General features: G+C 31.7%; 2 protein-coding genes across 2 annotated transcripts; both read right to left on the reverse strand.

Annotated features, from left to right (window-relative positions):
- Positions 1 to 4,703: 4,703 nt before the first annotated feature.
- On the reverse strand, positions 4,704 to 8,451 carry LOC142547151 (zinc finger CCCH domain-containing protein 14-like). The gene is made up of 3 exons (XM_075655275.1): positions 8,191 to 8,451; positions 7,584 to 7,644; positions 4,704 to 5,593 (listed from the first exon to the last, which is right to left on the reverse strand). Exons 1-3 carry the CDS (start codon positions 8,261 to 8,263, stop codon positions 4,876 to 4,878), a joined length of 852 nt encoding a protein of 283 aa, XP_075511390.1. The 5' UTR covers positions 8,264 to 8,451; the 3' UTR covers positions 4,704 to 4,875.
- A 762-nt stretch (positions 8,452 to 9,213) lies between these two features.
- LOC142544886 (non-structural maintenance of chromosomes element 4 homolog A-like) lies at positions 9,214 to 12,392 on the reverse strand. The gene is made up of 7 exons (XM_075651912.1): positions 12,041 to 12,392; positions 11,211 to 11,291; positions 10,636 to 10,888; positions 10,470 to 10,560; positions 9,980 to 10,196; positions 9,784 to 9,875; positions 9,214 to 9,649 (listed from the first exon to the last, which is right to left on the reverse strand). The coding sequence occupies exons 1-7, from the start codon at positions 12,213 to 12,215 to the stop codon at positions 9,392 to 9,394; spliced, it is 1,167 nt and encodes a 388-aa protein (XP_075508027.1). The 5' UTR covers positions 12,216 to 12,392; the 3' UTR covers positions 9,214 to 9,391.
- Between the last annotated feature and the right edge of the window lie 5,598 nt (positions 12,393 to 17,990).

Here is a 17,990-nt window from a genome sequence, read left to right on the forward strand (position 1 = left end):
TGATGTAAGTATACGTAGAGTAGCATCCGTTGATGAATGATTTTTCAATGGTGGTCCTTGTGAACTAATTGTTCTACGGTTCTTACTTGGTGTAGTTTGTTACATGGGTCATGAGTGGGAACTTAGTTTCTGTCTGGGTATCCAACCTTAGATTGGTGTTGTGTATTCAGCTCATGTTGCAGCCGCTATCGCTATTTTCTTGATTTACCCAATTTGTCAAAGAAGTTTTTCTCATGGTATGTCTAGGAATTTCTGACACTTTCAACTCTATTATTGTATTTCAGGCTGAGCACAACATCCTCATGCACTCATTTCACATGTTAGGTGTAGCCGATGTATTCGACGGCTTTCTATTCATTGCTATGCATGGTTTCTTTGTAACTTCTAATTTGGTAAAGAAAACCACAGAAAATGAATATGCTTATGAAGGTTACTTATTTGGTCAAGAAGAAGAACATATAATATTGTAGTCGCTCATGTTTATTTTTGCCGATTGACCTTCACATCACGAGTCTGATTTATTCTTATGCACGTATTTTGAAGTAGTAATATTAATTCATATAATTGCTTAAATATATTTTATCTTTTTATGTACTAAATAAGATAATTTTAATGTATATATACTTGCAATGAAATTTCTTAGAAATATAGATTTTACTGTTTTTATTGTTTTTGAAATTTAAATGAAGCAAATAAAGTAGATAAATATTTTTTTAAGGTGGTCGGACATTCATCGTAGACCCCAACAATCTGTTTAAAAACATTGTTACAAACACTAATTGTAATGTCAAAAACTTGTGTGAGACGGTCTCATGGGTTGTATTTTGTAAAACGGATCTCTTGTTTAGGTCATCTATGAAAAAGTATTACTTGTTATGCTAAGAGTATTATTTTTTATTGTGAATATCGGTAGGGTTGACTCGTCTCACAGATAAAGATTCGTGATACCGTCTCACAAGAGACTTACTCAATTGTAATTGTACAGTTTGAGACTCCTCTTGAGAGGCGTGAACATAATTTCAAGATCGATGGTTCCAGTTTTAATTAAAGATAAAACAAAAACCAAATCACTTGAATACTGTTCGGATTTCTAATAGTTTCGGTTACGATTTGAACTAAAATTTATTTGTTAGATTTAAAGAAAAAAATAACATTACGATATGTGAGACAGTCAAATTAATTGTTTAAAATGCTTTAAAATTTATATGTTATGAGATCTTAAAATTTTAAATTAATTTACAATTTTAGTTCAGGTTTTATATGACTTTTGTTTCTTATTTTTTTGGGGATTCGAACCGGAACTAAACCATATGTCCATGGTTCTCGTTCGGATTTTTGAATTGAAACCCAGAAAAAAATTTTAGTTTTGATTTTGGTTTCACAGTCCTTGAAAGTCATGGTCAGGTTTACCTTTAGATTCTTGATGCCTAAATCTTAAATAATCTTAGTACATGTTTGTTCGATAATTACCACTCGTTTTCAAATTTTCTTCACTTGAAATCTTTTAAAAATGTGGGTCACTCTCTCTCGGTAACTCATCTTCTTTTCTCGAAAAATGAATAAAAATCAAAATATTTTTCAAAATATATATTGTGATTGCTTTTATCATAAGATAGATCTCTTGTGAGACGGTCTCACGAATCTTTACCTGTGAGACGGGTCAACCCTATCGATATTCACAATAAAAAGTAATATTCTTAGTATAAAAAGTAATAATTTTTCATGAATGACCCAAATAAGAGATCCGCTTCACAAATTACGACATGTGATACCGTCTCACACAAGTTTTTGCCTTCCTCATAATAATCATATCCAATATCTTGTTTATAAATTATAAGATAATATCTTTCAAATTAAAAACCCGGCTCTCAAGGTTTATCTTAGATGTTTTGTTCCATAATCTAGGTCTTAATAATTGAATATCATTTTCAGATACTAAATCATTGAGAGAATTATTTCAAACATTACTAACAATTTATCATCATCACATTAACAAAAATGTTCTTTTTTTAATACACTTATTGCGTATATAGATTCATGCAAAATATCTATCACATCTTCAATTATAATTTTTCAACATAAAAATCTAAAATATTTCATATATATCTCATTATTTCCATTAAAAACATATGATATTTTCCTATTTTTGCCATATATCGATAATTTAGTTTTTAAAAAAGAGACATCGAGGTCAATTTTTCAACGTTTTTGTGAAAGATATATAATGAAAGACAAATTTGGCGATTCATAATGAAAATTTTATCTATCTTCCACACTTTTATATTTTATATAATATAATTATAATAAATGTACATTAATTTTAATTAATTCATAAACTTTATCTAATACATAATTTGACATGAAATATATTTAGTGCTTTTTATGTTAAATAATATTAATAAAATTTTAATAAACTTATAATTTTTATTCCAGGTTATGATATATTTAATTTTTTTACTTTCAAAATTATAATGACTACAAGTTTTATGCTTTTGAATTTAAAAAAAATTAAAATTTGAAGTATTGCATAAATCTGTCTTGTTTATATTTAATTGGATTTGGACTCTTTTCCACAAACATAACGCATCATTTTTTTTTATATTTTTTTCATTTTTATAGTAATTTATTTTAAATTGGATTTGGACTCTTTTCCACAAACATAACGCATATCTTTTTCATTTTTTATATTTTTTCATTTTTATAGTAATTTATTTTACAAAAACAACCCTACCAATTTTTTAGGATTCTTTTGAAATATATATGAATTAAGGACAAATTTGACAATTCTCAATTGAAAAACTTTGTTCATGTTCCATACTTTTCAAATATCGAAAATTATATTGTGTGGCCATTTTTGTGCTATCTATTATTAATTACTATATATTTAAAAAAGAAAAATCATAATATAAACGCAATATTATGAAATTATTGTACGTAAATTCATCTTATTATTATTTCTATTGTTTTGCTAAAGATTATCAAATTAATATATCATAAAAATTCAATTTATATGTATGCTAATAAATTATATAGAGTGAAAATTACAAATTAAATGCGAGAACCTAACATCTAAACTGGTAAAACTTTGGTGGGTGATGTCTATTTATAATTCTGAATTTTCAACAAAATCTTAGTACATGAATTCTAGCTTTTCATGGGTTAAAAGGTGGTTGGATCACGATGGCATTTTAAATGCTGCAAAGGCTTTAGGAGCATGCCGTGGAACTTAAACTGGTTCGGACAGAAATCCGATGATCCGCGTGAAAATAATAATAATATAATTTATACATATTTTATTTATAAATTGAAAAAAACGTACGCGAGACGATCTCACGAGTCGTATTTTGTGAGACAAATATCTTATTTAAGTCATTCATGAAAAAATATTACTTTTTATGCTGAATATCGATAAGATTGACCCATTTCATAGATAAAAATTCGTGATACCGTCTCACAAGAGACATCCTCTTATAAATTTTATGGACCAAATCAACAAGTTGATGAGTCACTATGCTCCTCAAATAAATGTGAACTCACTCTCTTAGAATACGACAATGAAGGTTTCCCACATACAGTAGGCACCAAACCAGAGCTTTCAAATTGTTACCAGAATCCTCCATGTGTCTCTACTAACAAATAGGAAAATTTTAAGTCCCTAGGTTTCAACTTCCACCGACATTGTGCATCACTGCATCTAAAATTTGCAGGCAATAAGTCAAATGCATTAACAAGTTCAAGGAAATAATCATTTATGCTGATTCTGGATGTATATCATCTCATTCAACAAGAATACCCTGGTAAGACATCCAAGATTGTTACTTTAACCGAAAAGTTTCGTTACTCTGAGTCTCTCTGACACTAGTCAATCGATATAGAAATTATCAGCAGTAAGGCATTCAATCTACCCACCAAAAAACTATTCCCTCTATCCCGTAATAAAGTTCAAGGGAAGACGGATCGGATCATCATGAGTTTTGGTTCAAGAGAAAGTCTTTCTTCCCCGCCCGCCTTAAATCATGGGTACGGAGCCAGCCTTGCTTCAGGCATTCGATCTCAGAAACGAGCATAGGTTAGCAGAACGAATCAGCAAAACGACTAAGATCTAGAAGAATTCATTAAGCAAACCAAAGACCATACAACAACCACAGAAAACTTCATCCCAGAAACATACCAAAGTTCAAGAGTGCATATGAATAATATGATCCATAAGAATCATGTAGAATCGTGTACCATCACATCGAAAATCAAAAAGATGGAACTAACAATCTCAACGGTAGAATCAAAAAATGGCCAACACCATCTATCTTCATGATACATTGATACTTATACAACATAACATTTTTCAATTTCTTAACAGGGAATGATGGTTTCCTTTAAAAATATAGTGTTCGGTTGAAAATAGTGTGCCTTCATTTTATTTTTTTGGATCAAGTAGACATACATACGGAACTTCTCCCTGATGTTCTGGTACTCTGTTGCATCATCATCACAATATAATATGAATGCACTTTCCTCCCCTTAAATTCAAGTCATAGCACCGCATGTACTCGAAGAAAAAGGTTCTTTTAAAATTGACGGTAGCATACACAAAATTGAAAGTAATTATCAGATGCCGCTTAAACAAATTTCGCTCTGCGCAAATAAAGGAGCTGATGAAAGAAGAGGGAAAAAGAACCACAATACCCAGAAGAGAAGACATCATCTAAGCAAAAGAAAACTGCATCCAATACTAGATTACTGTCTTACGGGTTAAAATCACTACATTACAAATGTTCATCTCATAAAGAAACTAAAAAATGAACACCTAGCGCTGATACACAAGAATGGAGCAGTAAAGAAGGCAACCAAGTTTGCTAGGAACAGGTGAATGATTACTCACAGACCAGTTTTATGTTGCTCAGCCGCCCCATGTGCAAAGTGGCACCTGTCCCCAAACGTGCACAACCCTTTGGTGAAGTTCTCGCAGAGCTTGGTTTTATAGTTGCTTCCAGGTGCGAATGAGCCATTTGAAGAGCCTACAGTAACAAGGAGCTCTCTTAACATTGCACTAGCTCGCTGAATTTGTTCAAATGTACCCTCAAGCTCGATGTTTCTAAGATTTGGATCTGCATCATGCTCTCGGATGGCTAACTTTGCCCCAGTTTGCCTACAAATCTGCTTGGAGTTCATTCCACCTTTCCCAATTATTGCACCGACACGGAATGCATCGACACTGATTTTGGCAGTGGCAGATACACCAAAACCTGCCGTAGGCCCCGGCACTGGAGGCTCCATTCGAGTACTGTAACATCCTGAAATAGCTCCAACCGTACGAGGATCATTCTCTGATGAATTGATGGGTCTGCCAAGTTCCCACTCTCCATGAGCAAAGTTGCAATTGTCCCCAAATTTGCAACCTTCAGCAGTGTTGTATCTGTTGCAAATTTTGGTCTTAATGGCAGCAGGAGCAGACCCATTTTGAGTATGTGGTGGTCCAGTTATGGCTCTGGTGGCTGGAGGAGGAGCCAGGTTCATCATCTGGGCCACAACCTTATAGCCACCAGGAACATAGTGAAGAAAGTGGCAGTTCTCACTAAATGGACAACCAGCAGTGCTGCACAACAGAGTCACTCCAATCAGAATTGGACCTTCCACCAGAAAAATAGGACCCAAGGATCAATTGCTCCATGTCCCCCCCCCCCCCCCCCCCCCCCCCCCCACAACCCCACCAATAGGTTAACTCTCAGATGGCATGAACAAAGAACAAAAAAAAAATTGGTAATTAAAATGCACAATGCCAACCATACCCTGGATGCCCAAATTTATTTAAGAGGAGATTAAATGACAAAAAAAAGGCACTAAAACTCTGAACCATCACCGAGTCAAACAAAATTGAACAAGGCCCAGTCCACTTTTGTCAAATTTAGGAACAAGTTTAAACCTTCCTTGAGTTTTTTTTTCTTCCTTTAAATAGTGCATTTCAAATGAAAACCCTTAGGATGGATCTTCATTCACTTGTCACCGTAAAATATGTAGTACCTCTCTTTCCACTTCATGGTAAAATCATAAATTACACGATATATCAAAAACAATAAAGGCTGGAAAGCTTATGGAGAATACTTCAATCAATGAACTTTGGAATAATTTTTCAAAGATTATCTTCTAATATTTCAAGATGTACATTCCATCAAACAAAAAAACTTAAAAGTGAGTCGTTACAGAACAGGTTTTTTTTATCTCTCAGTACATCACTAAATTATTACTTCAAGCTTGTCATATTGCAATATTTTTGGCTGATTTTGAGGCATTTGACGAGACACCAAAGATACCCTCCACTTAAAATCAAATATGGTTAGAAGTGTTTCATGTTTAAAACTTAAAAGGATGTGATGCAACCAGAGTAATATATGAAGATAAATCATAATGATCACAAGAAAGAGGTACTTTCTCATAACAAGTATATGTAAACATACACTAACTACAAACCATCTCATGATTCATCAATGATCCGCCATTTCTTAGATGAGATTTTCATCAATTTCTACATACGACTAAATTGTTGGAAAAATATTTACCTTGCTTCTCTCTCCAAAGCAAATAGAGAGCACAACAATTGCAAGACATCAAATGATAGGAAATGTCATTTTTCATGGAGTGATCGGAAAGAAACCATCGATGAAAGGAATCACCAAAAAAATCCTTCCAGACTGTTAGCCAATCACTCTTAAACAGTATACCTAATTTTTCCAGATTCTAACTTTTCTCCATGGAAATTAAAACTTAGAAAAAATAAATATCTTTTAAATTCATAGAAAACAGAAATAAACAATATCAGGCAAGTAATAGTATGGTAAAGGCAGTTTACGGGGAAAATTAACACCACAAGCTCGAATTGATATAATATGGTGTCTCATATCCTTGAAAAAAAAAAGAGTTTAAACACTTGAGACAATGCGACTATCACTCAAATCGGTTAGACTTGGAAAATGACCCCCACAGATGGATAGAAAACAGAAATAAACAATATCAGGCAAGTAATAGTATGGTAAAGGCAGTTTACGGGGAAAATTAACACCACAAGCTCTAATTGATATAATATGGTGTCTCATATCCTTAAAAAAAAGTTTAAACACTTGAGACAATGCGACTATCACTCAAATCGGTTAAACTTGGAAAATGACCCCCACAGATGGCACCTTGCAATATAGCTACCAATGGTATGGAGCTTAAGGCAAATGATAATGATTCAGTTATGGACGCCTTGTAAATTAAGTTATAGATACACACATGGTGTGACACATAAAATCTTTAGTGTACAAAAATCCTAACGTCCATGAACTGATATTAAGATATACTATCTCAATCTTCTTGCTAGAAAAATTAACTCTAACTGTATGTTAATATTTGCCAGTACGAAAAACAAATTGGTGTCCAAGGAAGTTGTGGCATTAAAGCTCGTTTTGTAGAGCTAGAAGTAAAACCTCCAGATACCAGATACATATTTATTTGTTATTGAAAGAGTAGAAACATTTATTACAATTAGCACACAACATTGTAAAACATTCGAATTTCAACTTTTATATTACGTAAGTTAAGATTTGAACCTGAAAAACTTGGTGCATGGCTTTGATTTGCTTCCTATACCACGTGACAAGGAGTCAATTTCTGTTACAAAAACGTTAATTACCTTTTCTCATTAGATTTCTTTGATTCTATTCAATTATTGACATCAATTAAATAGATATAAGATACCAAATAAATTCCAAGAGCATTATTTCTTCTTCACCTAAAACATTATTCATCACGAAAGTTCGACAGCTACATGCTAGTAACAATAAATGCAAATTACATAAACATTCTGATCGTGATAAAATGTTCTGCAAAGTATCCCTTCAGAAACATAAAATCCAACTTAAGTTCCAGCATGAACATTCAAGTGCAATTTAAGTCTATTATACCTTGCTTTGTAGGGAAGCGTTGAGCAGAAAAGTAAGTGTTCACAAAATAATCAATTTTATCTATAAAAAGCAAATAAAGAACAAGGAATCAATCCGCCAAAGCAAAATTATCTCAATTTCAAAAGAAAATATTGGGAAGTTAAAATTAGTTCACATAAACACTGTCCAATGAAATTACACCGATATTGAAGTAAATATATAGAGTACAACGCAAACAAGTTTTAAAAACCATTATTTTAGCTTAACCAAATACCTGGCTTGGATTTCTTGAAACCATCACTTCCGTTCAGACCGAATTCACCTCTTCCTCTCTTGCGAGTATCCATTTCTCCGAAACTCAGATCAAAATTGAACCTCGAACAACTCCAAGAGAGAGAAATTTCTGAAAGATAGAAATTTTGGAGGAGGCAAATGGAAAAGCTAAAACTTCTTAATCAGTTTTTAGGGTTTTCGCCGTATCTAGGAGAAGTGGAGCAGGAAGAGCTTGAGAACAGCGAAGATTGGCAGTAGCGTAATTGTCAATATTTGTAAGAATAGGGTTACATTGAAATTTGGAGACTTAATCGTTGGGCTTGGAAATATGGTAGGTGGGCCAACGTGTGGAGGCTAAACCCAAACTTCAGGCCCAATAGTTAAAAAATTAAAAATAAATAAATAATTAGGCAAAGCCTATAGTTACCTCGAATCTCCTAACTAGACCTTGCCACGTGTCGGTTCGGATCCGGGTCCAGGTCAGGAAAACCAATTACTGGCTAGAATAATCGAAATATATGATTTCAATTATTATATGGCTTAAAAAATTTGAGTTTTTCTATTATTGCCAACTATAATATTGAATAAAACAGCAAACGTTCGATCCTACAATTGTTATCAAAGTTAAATCACAAAAAATTACTTAAAATAATAATAATAGACAATTCTGTTTTTATTTATATATATATATATATATATATGTTTTTAATTAATATTAATATTTTACATATCTCAAACCTTTTAATTTATACGTTATTTTTAATTGTATTTAATATTTTACATATCTCAAAACTTTTAATTTATACGTTATTTTTAATTGTATTTAAGTATGATTTTTTTTATATTGTATACTTTCATTTCAAATTTATCATAAAAATTTTAATTTTAAATAAATTACATTCGGTAAAATAAAATAAAATTTTAAGTAACAAAAAAATAAAATAAAATAATTATTTAATTTCATTTAAAAGATATAAATAAGATTGAAAATATATTTATTTAATACAAAAAAAGAATAAAGATAGATGATTGAATAATGTGACTCATTCACGTAATATAATATGTATGTGGCAAGTAGACATTGGCATAATACAAACTCTGAAGCTAATCTAAAGCAAAATAAGCATCTCTTACAATAAAATGGCAACTTCATCCAGACATCATGAGCCCGATATCTCCATTTACAATATTGTAGACTGTTTTCAAGTGAGTTTTCTCTTTCCCTTCCGTATGGCAGCGGCTCTAACGGCAGCGGTATCACCACTTTCAGGAGAGTCTTCAACCACGATTTGCTCCTGCATAACTAAACCTCGATTCCGGGACAATTTCCTTATAGGCGTTGTGGGTGGTGCTGCTTGAGCTTCTTCAGATTCTGAATTTGGTTGAGTACCACTCTCTTGATTTACATCATACCTATGTGGCATTAATTCATCTCCAACCCCAACAGAAGCCAACATCAACTGCAAGATGACATTATCAGAAAACTTATAGGAAGATAATATACTGAATTTTTGCATTGTCGTAAATGTTCTCAATATCCGAAGGTGAAATAAAAAATAATGGCAAGGGAAGACTTCAAGTATTACTTATGTACCTTCCAGTCTTTAAAGTCGAATCTGAACATAAAATGGCTGTAAGAGGCCTCCCCAGAAAGAATTGCATTGGCACTAGGAGCATTCCTTGGGGCTGAAAGAAATAATGACTCTATTTAGATAAACAGATGAGATGGGATAAGAATGATACAAAAAAGAGGATCGATCAGTTACATCATCAGGCGGTAAAGAACTTACAAACTAAATGACATCTGTCTTCACCCACTGTTACCTCCGCCCGTCCATCTTTAATCAGGAAAGATAGAGCAAACAAATTTTCTACAGTCTGTGCGAAAGAACTTCTGTTTAATATCAAATTTTCAAGCTTGCAGTTCCGATTTCTTCTCAGAATATCAAACATTATCGCCATATTCTTATCTGTGTCGGTCTTCTCCTTCCTAACAGAATCATCAAGCTGCAGAAAAAAAATTGCAGTTTAAAGAATATGACAATACCCCGGGTATCTACCCAGAGTGGAGATGGATGAGGGCAGCGTATAATACATAGATAACTATAATCATCTGGAGGTCCAAAGAAATGACCAGAAAATTGACAAAACTTCGGTACTTTGGTTCACGGTTCCATTACTATCCCTCATATACATGACATGGCACGCAAGGGGGAGAAGAGAACAGAGCAATATAAGCAACAATAGCATGTTACTGTAGAGCCCAACTACAAAAAGTACCTCTTCTGGACGAATGTCTTCCGTTGGTTTTGTACGCTTCCTATGAACCACAGTTTTACGCTGTTTCAGTTCAGTATTCATGGGCCCAACCCTGCCAGAGGTTAAAGAAAAGATAATTCGATATTATGCAAAATGGTGCGAAGGGAATGATACTATTGATAATTACATCGTACAGCAACCAGTGGCACTTCGAAAAACATGCGAGACCACGTGTCCAATTTCTTTCCACTTTATAAAATTTCTAACATCATCTTGACTACTGCTTGCTACACCTTGTTGCCCAAAATCCCTAAGCAGACAACTAACAAAGTCGGAAGGAGTCATGCCTTCGTTTCTATATGCTTTGACTGAGGACACCAATGTGTTTGTGATGTCAAACAGGGCTTCTGCATCTGCCACTTGTTCCCTGGGTTTTTGTACTGAAAGGATACATAGAAAACGTAAATATATAAGCCAAAATTAGTGATAAAATAAAACAAAGCAGAACTTAGTTAAATGCAAAATAAAATTCAACCAACATTTTTTCATAATTAGTCCGATGAAGCAAAAAAAAGAATATTAGAAATTTCAATAAAGAATATTTGACTGAACAAGTGCTGCAGGTCAACAATTCAGGGAAGATGTCAATCTAAGCTTTGTTCTCATTGTCATTTTGTTGCAGTGGCCCAAAACTGCCAAAAGTGCAACAAAAAAATTATAATGTGCAATAATAAAACTAGAAAACAACTTTGCCCACTGTACCTAGCTGATGCAAGCTATCAACTTCATCAATCATCGATTTGAACTTATCCGCGTCGACCTTTGATATATCATCTCTTTCATCTGAATAAGAAAATAAAACCATCAATTAAAGTAATTAAACGGCTATTTTATCTGCACACGTTTAATTGACATGACAATTTAGTAATTTAGTTTTTACTGCATACATCCAAGACAAAGATGTAAGATTTGCAAGAGAAAAACCCCTACTCGCAACATCCTACTTTTACAAAAGAAGCTACTCACCCATATTGCATAAAGACAAACCCACTGCCCAACATGCAGATAGAGATGGATCATGAGGACACTTAACCTCAATTTGCTAACTCACAAATGAGAAAACAAACTTCTTATTAGATAAATTGAAGCTTGGTTTGATAAGCTGTGAAATGATGATAAAAATGGGTTACACAAAGGTAACTCATTTTCAACTGAACAAATGTGGCATGAGATTCATTTGTCAGAGTAGTCACTCCAGGTTCAAACAAAAGTTCGACCTTGACAAGAAATCAAAAGCGAAATCACCATCATGTTGCTTGGTTCTCTATATGTTCACAATCCACACACCAAAAAGGGTATTAAGGCCAAAGCTGCATATCAAAATTAATACCAGCCCCACCCCAAAAACACATAGAGAATTAATATCTTCACAAAAACACAAATGTTAAGTAGAGATAGTAACTAAAACCTTAACAAACACAATATTACATGTGATAATCGACGAGGCATATACTGAGATTTGAACTTAAAAGAAAGGGATAGGAAACAAAAATAAATAAATAATAAAAGAAATCCGAAGGAGCTATAATTACCACTAATCCGATTCTTAAATCTGAGGTATTTCGATCGAAGCACCCTGCGTTCGAGAGTAGTATCTTCTGGGCCACCGTTATTTGTTGTAACCCCTTCCCCATTGATGGTCCGCGCACTGTTTCGCGTTAATCGACCACCGTTGCAAATCGGTTCACTCTTCAGAGTTCTCACCATTGATTATAATTCATAAACTTAGGGTTATGAAATCAAAAATTAAAACACAAAAGAATACAACGGTGAGATAAAATCGAGAAAGGGAATAAAATAATGGTGAATTGTAAGAAGAAAAATTAGGGATTTGAGAATTGTGGTGGGAATAATGAAAAGAAGGGGTTTTGTTTGAAAATTTTGAAAGAGCGCTCTCGATCTGTAATATTTAACGCCTTTTTTATTTATTTTTTTCTTGTTATTTATTTTAAAAATTTATGTTTTTAATAAATTTAAGTTAATAATTCAAAAATGAGATCAATGTAGGGAAAAACAATTTATAATTAATTTTTATTATAAATGAATTTCAGAGAACTGAATATTCTAATTATTTTAGGGAATATATAATATAATCATATTTGTATGTATTCATTATTTATTTATTTAATATATAATTATTAATTTAATTTATATTAAATATTAAAATTAGTTGAATAAAGTATATATAATTTCATCAAAGATATTGCTTAATTAATCATGTGCGTGAGTCTAGCTTTTACATTACTACATTTCTGAAAACATTATTGTTGTAAATTATGTGGTTTAAGACTTGGAGATAGGTTTTGGACTTGGTGTCAAATTTATACATTTTTAAATTAGTGTTGTTCTAAGGCCGAGTTTTAACTTCTAGTATTAGTAAAATACAGTAAAACTTTTATAAATTAACAATATTAAGTGATAGGAACGATTCGAGAGATAATGGTTGAGCTATACTAGCTCGGTTCTTGATATATTGAACACTGATTAATTAAATCGAGTTTAGTTTTCAAATCAATCTGAAGACACTCAAAATAATCATTCGTATAAACTGATTAAATATTTTGTAAAGCGTTTAAAAGATATGCAAGTTGAATAAGTAAAAACATTTTTGTTGAAGCATTTTCTCAAACACTTGATAAACAATATTTTGATATTTGAAGAATACATAAAATCACTCAACAATGCATCTTTAAAACAATATTAATGATAAGTAAATTGAATAAATAAATAGACACGAATTTTTTTGTAGATGTTCAGATATTAACAACTCATACGCCACCCTTTCTTCCCCTTGGTAATTATCCACTAGAAGATTTTGATTTATACAATTTCTTGTAAAAACTCATTTCAACTTAGGACTTGTCTCTTGCCTAATTGGAAATCCTAGCACACTCTCGATTGTACCCACAACCTCACAATTCGCATAATATTTAACGTCTCTTATGCCAAGACAGACTACAAACAAATCTTTGATTTCTTTGTGTGAAGACTCACTCAACTAAAATTTGAATCTCAACTCTCATGTATACGTGTGAATGATTGTGTGTGAGAATTTAATCATTTATAGTACATTTATTTCTCAGATGTATTTGTTCAGTTCTGGTTTGGTCAACTGGTCAACTTGTTTCAGTTTGGCTCTGGTCAACTGGTTTAATTTTGATCATCTGCTCAACTGAACCAAACTGATGATGTATGCCTGAACTAACCTTTGCTGATTTCAGACATGTGCATAACCAGTAGGTTTATTGTCATTTTTTTGCATCTTATACTCTGATTCAGACTTTGACATGTGAATATGATTTGTAGATCATCGTCTTAGCTTCATAACACATATTAAATCGTTCCATTGGATAAATGAGCTGATCAGGCTGGCCAAAAATACCGCAACTGCTCATAATCAACTGATTGTTGTTTTCGTGCAATCAGTTTGGTCTTGCAACCATCTGTTTTCCTAGATAAAATCCGATTTAGCCTCACTGATGTAAAATATAACTTTTCCCAAATTGAGTTTTCTATTCAGTTGTCTTGGCGGCTGGTCATTTAGATTAGCGAGACGTGAGATATCATCAAAATATCGAAACTTGCCAACTTTTCAATTTGGCTAAATTCGAGTTTCGGCTTCCATATTCAGTTAACAATTTCACACTTTATTAAATATGTTAGAAACACAATAGCATGTTTTACTATAATCAAAATCAAGATTGTTAGAGTTTCTAAAACCAATATTAAGATCATAAAATTTTATTTGGTAAGGTATTAATTAATCCATAGATTTATAATTTATTATTTTAAATATTATTTTTTCGATTAATTGAACATAAATTTTTAATTATATAAAAATCCTTGCGTGTTCTTAATGTCTATATCATACTTCTGAAATTAATATAAAAAATAAAGTTTATTGGACATATATATATATAAATATTTAAAAAATTTAGTAAGTGAAGTTTATTGTTTTTAATAATTAAATAATATTAATTTTATTGATTGATCACATAAAATTATATGGTGACATAAGTCACTTCACTTGCATCTATTAGTTCAATGAGATTATATTTTTAATTTTAGATAATTGTTAATTTATAATATTAACAGGCTATAAATTTATATAAAGTTCTTCTAAAAAATTATTATATTATTAATTTATCAACTTATTAATTTAGTAAATTGATCTAAGTTGAGACCAATAAAAATATGTTATCTCAAAAATATTATTATTAATTTATTGAAAGTCCCTACTATTTTTTTCTTTAACACTGTACCTGTTATTTTTAAATGGGCTGAAATTGTCCCCAAAGTTTAAAAAATGCACTTAATTTAGTTTGATCGTTAAATGATCTGTTTTAGCCGCACTGTCAAAATGGATCAGTGGGAATTGTCAGCCCGTAATCCTCCGCAACGAACCGTTAGGGCAGGTTGTTGTGGTACGGGCCAATTTGCATTTTCGCAGGTAGCTGGTGATTTGAGCATAACCCGATTTTACAGCTCTATTTAAAATAATCATTTTAGCTCCAAGTTAGATTCCCTGACCGTGAGAACCCTGATTCAGTAAGGTTAAGAATTCCCAATTTCAGCAAACTATTTCAGAATGCCAAGTTTCCAAATTTCAGCATGACAAGTTTTAACAGACCATTTCAACATTCATGTTCCAGCAGACCATCCGAATGGTCAGTAGCCATTTCAAATCTTGTAACTGACGTATTAGTTCAAAGTTTATGATAAATAGTGGCAGCAAATGATAGGCTAACAGTAAGATTTTATCTTATAAATAACACACAAAATTCTGCACAAATCACCATAAAATTCGAGCAAGGAGCGGCCTTATTTTTTGAGCTGGTAGTGGTCATTTTCGAGCAACATTCCAATAGCAAGAGCTTTATTTTTTTCAAACAAAAATGAAACTTATTAAGTATATTACTGTAAATGAGCTTTCTGCTTTAACTAGTATATTACTGTTTTAACTCTTTTATTTCTGAAAATCAAAATATTCCAATTATTATTGTATATATGAGATTTATGTTAAAAATTATTTTAAAGACTGGGATGAATAGTTATCCTGCTTATCGAATGATGACTATATCACCCATCCACTCACATCCTATCAATTGAGAATGAATAATAGTTAGATGATGATGAACAGACCCAGTTTCGAGGATGATGAATAAGAATAGATCCGATGATTTTGTCTACTTTAAATTATGTTTTTCATATGTTGTATAGAGATATACACTTTGGTTTATATTTATGATGTTGTAAAACTACAATAGTCAGAGTCATATTAGACAATGTGTTTCAAGTTGAACGTAATATTATTAATGGATTTACGTTATGATTTCCAAGGCTTGTCAAACTTCGGTCATAAAATCGAGACCTGCGTCGGTGTCACATACCACGGGCGTGGGGTGTGACATTGAATTAGATGGAGATGAATTTAATTCTTTTGAATAAATAAAATATGAATTACAGAAACTCAAGCCAGAAGTAGTACGAACCAAATCCTGGATCCATATCGGAGCAGTCCAGATCATGATAAAATTTATTTTTAAAAAATAAATATATTCACCAATTGATATTGTTATATGCAATAAACGAATGGGTAATCTGCAAGATTCAATTCAAGGAACTATATCCGGGAATCTATGTGCAGGAAAATTTATCCAATAATTTCTTACAACCTGTTAGACCGAGATTTCAGTCGAGCCTTGACATTGCATCAAAATTTCAAAGAAAAAATTTTGATGAAAAGAAAATAATAGACTATATTCTATTACATATCATGTTTCATACGCTCTGTGTAATAAACATCATTTATAATTTTTTTTATTATAAATGAGTTTATTGAGATACCATAAATATTTGGAAAAGGTGTCCAGGAAATTATCCAGCAAGAATCGAGTTTCCTTTAATAAAAGAAACATATCAGATCAAAGACAAGCCAATTCTGCAATGAAATCAAAGTTTTAGGAACCAAAAAGACTATCTTTTCAATGAGGTAGAATCACGAGTCATGGATGGGGGGAAACACATGCCCAAGAAACCCAACCGACTCTAAAAAACTTTGTAACAATACGAAAGCTTAGATGTCAGTAATGATGAAAATAATTTGAAATAGTATTCGATATTACAATATGAAGAAAAAATAAATATTAATCGAAGGTGTATGACAAATGCATTGGTACAAGGTAAAAACACCATGATTTAATTCATGATATCAAAGTAGATATTTTGTCAGGAAATAATTTATTGCAAATGATTAAATCATATATACAAGAAAATGAGAATAAAAGATTATTGTTTAAAACATCATGTGATTACAAACTCATAATCAAGAGACTAAGAGAACATTTTACAAAAAAATATCAATCCAATTTCGCAGGAAGCATGGTGATGAAGGAAAACTTCTACACCAAAAAATAAAAGATGATATAATATTTGGAGAAACAATACTTCAAATAAGAGCAAAAAAAACCTTCAATTGGAGGAAATTGAATTCGTCAAGATAGCTTTACACCAGAAAGATGTAGAGCTTAAATAAAAAAAATATCTCTAAAAGATGCCAAGATAATTATCAAAGAAAACTACAATGAAAAATCCTTTGGCATGATGGAAAAACAATCAATTCCAACCCAATCTTAAAATTAAAGAAGACAATAAATATAAGTTTGTCAGATGCAATCCTATCACAATGAAAACAGTTGATCAAAAAGATATGAATATTATTATCGAAGAACATTTGGACCTTAGCTTAAGAAAAATGGGAATATCACCATATAGTAGTCCAGATTTTTGGTGAGAACTCATGGTGAGATCAAAAGAAACAAACAAAAGTTAATAATTAATTATGAAAAACATAATAAAATTATTGAGTTTGATGGATATTTTATACCTAATAGAGATAATTTAATTAGTTGTATACACAATGTTAAAGTATTCTTCAAACTTGATTGCAAGTCTGGATTCAATCATATTCAGATGAAAGAAGAAAGAAATAAATCTACATCTTTCTCCACACCATGAGGTATTTATATTTGAGAAGTATTACCAAAGGATTGGATAATACATCCCAAATATTTCAAAGAAAGATGGATAATTAAAGAAATATGCAAGATTCATGTGGACAGAATAACACATTAAGGGACTCGGCCAACAAAAAGACATTTGCAAAAATCTTCCAAAAATAATTATTCCTCAATATGAAAGATAAGATGGTGTTATCACATATGTCAATGATAATTGATGGACAACAGTTCTTACAAAACTTACTCAAAAAGGAAAACCATCATGCCGATATTGCAGTGGACTTTTCTCAGACACAACACATCAACAAAAATATAATGCAATAAAAAGACCTTTTGAAAAACGATAATCATTTATATTTGTTAAGAAATTTATTTTGAAAGTTGATAGTACACATGTTAAAGTTTTCTTGAAAAATAAAATTGATTCTAAACCCGAGAATGCTAGATTATTATGGTAGCAAGC

Source organism: Primulina tabacum, chromosome 5, assembly GCF_025594145.1.
Source record: "Primulina tabacum isolate GXHZ01 chromosome 5, ASM2559414v2, whole genome shotgun sequence".
Taxonomy (NCBI): domain Eukaryota; kingdom Viridiplantae; phylum Streptophyta; class Magnoliopsida; order Lamiales; family Gesneriaceae; genus Primulina; species Primulina tabacum.